The 5000-nt window shown below is 46.6% G+C and overlaps 1 protein-coding gene across 1 annotated transcript in view; it reads right to left on the bottom strand.

Annotated features, from left to right (window-relative positions):
* gtpbp2b (GTP binding protein 2b) overlaps nt 1–5000 on the bottom strand; it is a 17546-nt gene that overhangs the window by 3862 nt on the left and 8684 nt on the right. Inside the window, exons 8-10 of the mRNA XM_031301149.2 lie at nt 4556–4691; nt 3489–3547; nt 421–592 (exon numbers count right to left, since the gene is read on the bottom strand). Coding sequence (XP_031157009.1) covers nt 421–592; nt 3489–3547; nt 4556–4691 — 367 coding nt within the window. The remainder of the gene's footprint in view (nt 1–420; nt 593–3488; nt 3548–4555; nt 4692–5000) is intronic.

Consider the following 5000-nt stretch of genomic DNA (forward strand, 5'->3'; position numbering starts at 1 on the left):
TCAGTACACCCCTATGTTAAATTCCCATAGAGGCAGGCAGACCCACATCATCACATACCCTTCACCATACCCCCACATCATCACATACCCTTCACCATACCCCCACATCATGAAGGGTATGTGATGATGTGGGGGTATGGTGAAGGGTATGTGATGATGTGGGGGTATGGTGAAGGGTATGTGATGATGTGGGGGCCAAGGGAACTTTATCAGGATGCATAGTATCCTGGATCCATGAAATAACTGGCCTTTAAAAATAAAAGTGCCTGCCTCTATGGGAATTTAACATAGGGGTGTACTGACTTTAGTTGCTAGCGGTTAAGACATTAATGGCTGTGTGTATATATGTATATATATATATATGTATATATATATATATATATATATATATATATATGTTTAGGTGAGGTGGCGTCTGACCTTGCGCAGCAGCGAGCGGTCAAAGTTCCCCAGAGCGAGCGTGGCGGCCTGGCCGGCCCTCAGCACCCTGCAGGCCGAGCGGTTCCTCTGGATGCTGCCCACCTTCAGACGCAGGAAACGGCCCTCGTCAGTCGGACCCACCACCAGACGCTCGCCCTCCCTGCACACGCCGCTGCAACACACACAGACACACACTCAGCACAGTTACTCAGACACACACTCAGCACAGTTACTCAGACACACACACACACACACACACACAGACAACACTCAGCACCAGAGGCAGAGCTTCATCATGGGGCCCTCTGCTACCAAGTAATTTTAAAATTAAAACCGTTAAAAAAAACGGTAAAATATCTGATGAATGCATATGTTAAAATGTGTCACTTGTTGAGCAGAGTAAGCCTATATGTCAAATAAAACACAAAGAAAAGACAATGTTTAACAAGTTTGTGTTGATGAACAAAGAAAGCAGTTTGCCAGTCAAGTCAAAATGTTTCAGCACCACGGACAGAGAGAGCTGATGGACAGAGACAGCTGATGGACAGAGACAGCTGATGGACAGAGACAGCTGAGGGACAGAGACAGCTGAGGGACAGAGACAGCTGATGGACAGAGACAGCTGATGGACAGAGACAGCTGAGGGACAGAGACAGCTGAGGGACAGAGACAGATGATGGACAGAGACGGTGCTGAACAGGCCAAGAGCTCTCAATCAGTGAAACACTATATAACTGACACGGCACTATTATATTGTATATATTGTATATATATAACTGACACGGCACTATTATATTGTATATATTGAACACAAAGTTTGTTTACAACTCCATAGGTAGGATAAATGTGCTACATGAAAACTGGGATGAAAACTTTGAGTAAAACAGATTTATGACATCTGAGTGACTTATTTATAACTAAAATATAAATTCTTAAAGACGATTTTTTTTCTCACCATTTTGTTGTCTGCTTAATGATCCTCCAGAACAGATAGATCTAACAAAACTATATACATATCATGGTCCCTTATTACATCTTCATCCTCCTCTCCTCCATGGTGGCCAATCTGCCAACCACTTTGTCCTTGTCGATATGTCCCGCTCCACACTCAGCCAGGTGAGATTGACAGCCTGGCCTCATTTGTGGGTAGGCTCTCTCCATGTCGTTGGCAGTGAGGAATGGCAGGACGGCGTCAGTGGTGAGATCCATGTTTAACTCAGAATACAATACACGAAAAGAGCGAAACTCCTCCACTGCGTCTTCTGGCTCGGGCATGTCTTCTGAGTAGAAACGGGCCAGCTCAAGCATTTTCTCCTCAGCATCAGGGTGCTCAAACCGCTTTGGGCAGAGTACTGCCAACAGTTTGGCCATTTTTTTGAAGTCTGAAAATCGACTTTCAAACTGCCCCACAAAAAACATCCAGAATGTAAAAATAAATATCAGCTTTGAAGCGGCGTCTGCTGTCAACTCGGTGGCTGCGTGGCGTTCTCTGGCCAGATTTCTTGCTGTGTTCTCCATGCTGTCAAAGGCCTCCTCTGTGCCTAACTCACAGTACTGTCAATAAGATCCACAGCAGTGTTGACATCCAGTGACTCTTTCTGAAGGTAATTCGACAGGATGTATGTCCTCTTCAACAAATCGTTCCAAAACACCAACATGAACATGAATTCAAATGTGCTGAGTTCTGACAGGAGGCCGTCAGCTTCAGAGGCCGCCTTGGGTGTGCTGTTGTGGTGCCCACCTTGTGTCAGAAAGGCTTTTCAGCGCAAGAACGGTTCTTTTCACTTGCATGTTTTCCTGTTCCTCCTCCTGTATTTTAAACCTCGGAAGGCTTGAAGTTAAAAAGCAGTACAAGGTCTCAAGTGTACCAAAAAAAACGTTAGCGCTACACAAACAACCCGCAGCATCCATAAGAATCAGATTGAGGTTGTGTGAGCAGCAGTGGACATAAAATGCCTTGTCTGAGCAGTTTAGCTTGACCCTGGCTTGCAGCCCCGTTAACTGCCCTGACGTCGTTCTGGCGAATTATGCAAAGATCATAAAAGGACGGCGCACTGCCATCAGGTAACTCCTCAAATTTAATAAAGCGCTCAGTGCTGCTTCCTGTTTTGGTGACATATCTGAGTGAAAGAGAAAACTGATCCATTCTGGTTATATCTATGGTGGAATCTACCTTAGCAACCAAGAGATTGCGCCTGCTTTAGGAAGTTAACTAGTCTAGTCACAAGTTTGCGGTAAAATGCAGTTGGGTTGTCGAGGTCAGAACACCATATGTAGCAGCGGTGAATCAAATAAACGTATTATAAATAATGTTATGTCATTTTTTTACTCTTACACTGAATGTTTGCTGCTTCAATCCAGATGAGTATTGAAAAGTATTTTCGGCGACTGAAAAAGGCCCGTGTTGAGGATGAGGACCAGCCTGAACCGGAGGGATCAGTCTGAAACAGAGCTCAACAGTCCCACCAGTGGAATTAGTTACGTTATTAATCTGTTTACAATATTTTCAGGCTTCAACCACTGAAAGACAGGCTCAGGGAGAGAAAGAGATAGATTTGTTAGGCGGTGAAGTACGAGAGGAGGACAGCATCCAACAGCGTGATCCTCCTCAGCTTTTGATACTTGATTGTTACGAAAATAAGTATCCCCCCCCCCAGCCACAAATTGCTTTGTAATCTGTGGGAAACACTGGCTGCCAACCCTCATCAGGCTCGTGAGCCACAGCCTGCTGTTCAAAGAGGACCGGCACCATCTGGTGGCTCTGGTCTCCCAGGAGACAGGGGCCCTTCGCTGACGGCAAAACCCCACCAGCTCTACACACAACTGGTAACTTGGTCTGATGATGAGTAGTCTCTTATTGGCAGCTCTATCTCCACCATATAATATAGCATTAATAATAATATCCCGTCTGTCCGATCGTCACTAAACCGGTTAATTATCTTCCATGAAGGTGTTGGAGGCGGTTAAGGTCCTGATCCTTCGAAGCCTTCACCTTTCTGTCTTGTCTACTGTGATTTGTCTGAAATGTTTCCAATGCCCCCCCCCCAGAGCATGATCTGTGTTCTCACCTGTACAGAGTTCCTCCAACCACGGTCCCAACGTCAGGAACAGAGTAGATCTCATCCACCTGCACACACACACACACACACACACACACACACACACACACACACACACACAGAGACACAGAGACACACACACACACACACACACACACACACACACACACACACACACACACAGAGACACAGAGACACACACACACACACACACACACACACACACAGAGACACACACACACACACACAGAGATACAGAGACACAGACACACACACACACACACACACACACAGAGAGACACACACACACACACACACACACACACACACACAGAGACACACACACACACACACAGAGATACAGAGACACAGACACACACACACACACACACACACAGAGAGACACACACACACACACACACACACACACAGAGACACACACACACACACACACAGAGACACACACACACACAGAGACACAGAGACACACACACACACACACACACAGAGACACAGAGACACACACACACACACACACACACACACACACACACACAGAGACACAGAGACACACACACACACACACACACACACACACACACACACACACACACACACAGAGATACAGAGACACAGACACACACACACACACACAGAGACACACACACACACACACACACACACACACACACACACACACAGATACAGAGACACACACACACACACACACACACACACACACACAGAGACACACACACACACACACATACACACACACACACAGAGACACACACACACACACACAGAGACACAGAGACACACACACACACACACACACACACACACACACACACACCGAAACCTTTGATCAGGTCACCAGATCAGTATCTTCCTTAATGTTTATTAACTTGCTTTGGTGCTGAAGATTTCCTTTAACTTCTTGTAACATTTTTATTGCAGAGAATATTCTTCTTTTTTTTTTTCTTTTAGGACGTTTTGCTTATTAGAACAGCTAAAGAGAGACAGGAGATTGTGTGTGTGTGTGTGTGTGTGTGTGTGTGTGTGTGTGTGTGTACCTGGAACTCGGTGAGCTGCTGCATCAGCTCCTCCTGCTCCTTGCTGTTGCTCAGCGGAGGGAGGATGTTCAAGAAAACCTTCAGGAGGTCCAGACTCTCCCCAGACACACTGGACAGGGTGAAGATAGGCGTGATGCTGCACACACACACACACACACACACACACACACACACACACACAGACAATGGAAGATTTGGCGTCAGTGTTGCAGGTCTCCGTTTGTGGCTGTTGAGACTGAAACACAACCCTGCAGATTCCAAACCAAAACAGGTCAGAAGTGTCTCCAAATGTCTCCGGTTTAGGGGCTCGGGAATGCCAGAGCAGGGGGAATGAGAGGGGAAACGCCAGAGCAGGGGGAATGAGAGGGGGAAACACCAGAGCAGGGGGAATGAGAGGGGAAACGCCAGAGCAGGGGGAATGATAGGGGGAAACGCCAGAGCAGGG

Source organism: Sander lucioperca, chromosome 4 (assembly GCF_008315115.2).
Source record: "Sander lucioperca isolate FBNREF2018 chromosome 4, SLUC_FBN_1.2, whole genome shotgun sequence".
Lineage (NCBI taxonomy): Eukaryota > Metazoa > Chordata > Actinopteri > Perciformes > Percidae > Sander > Sander lucioperca.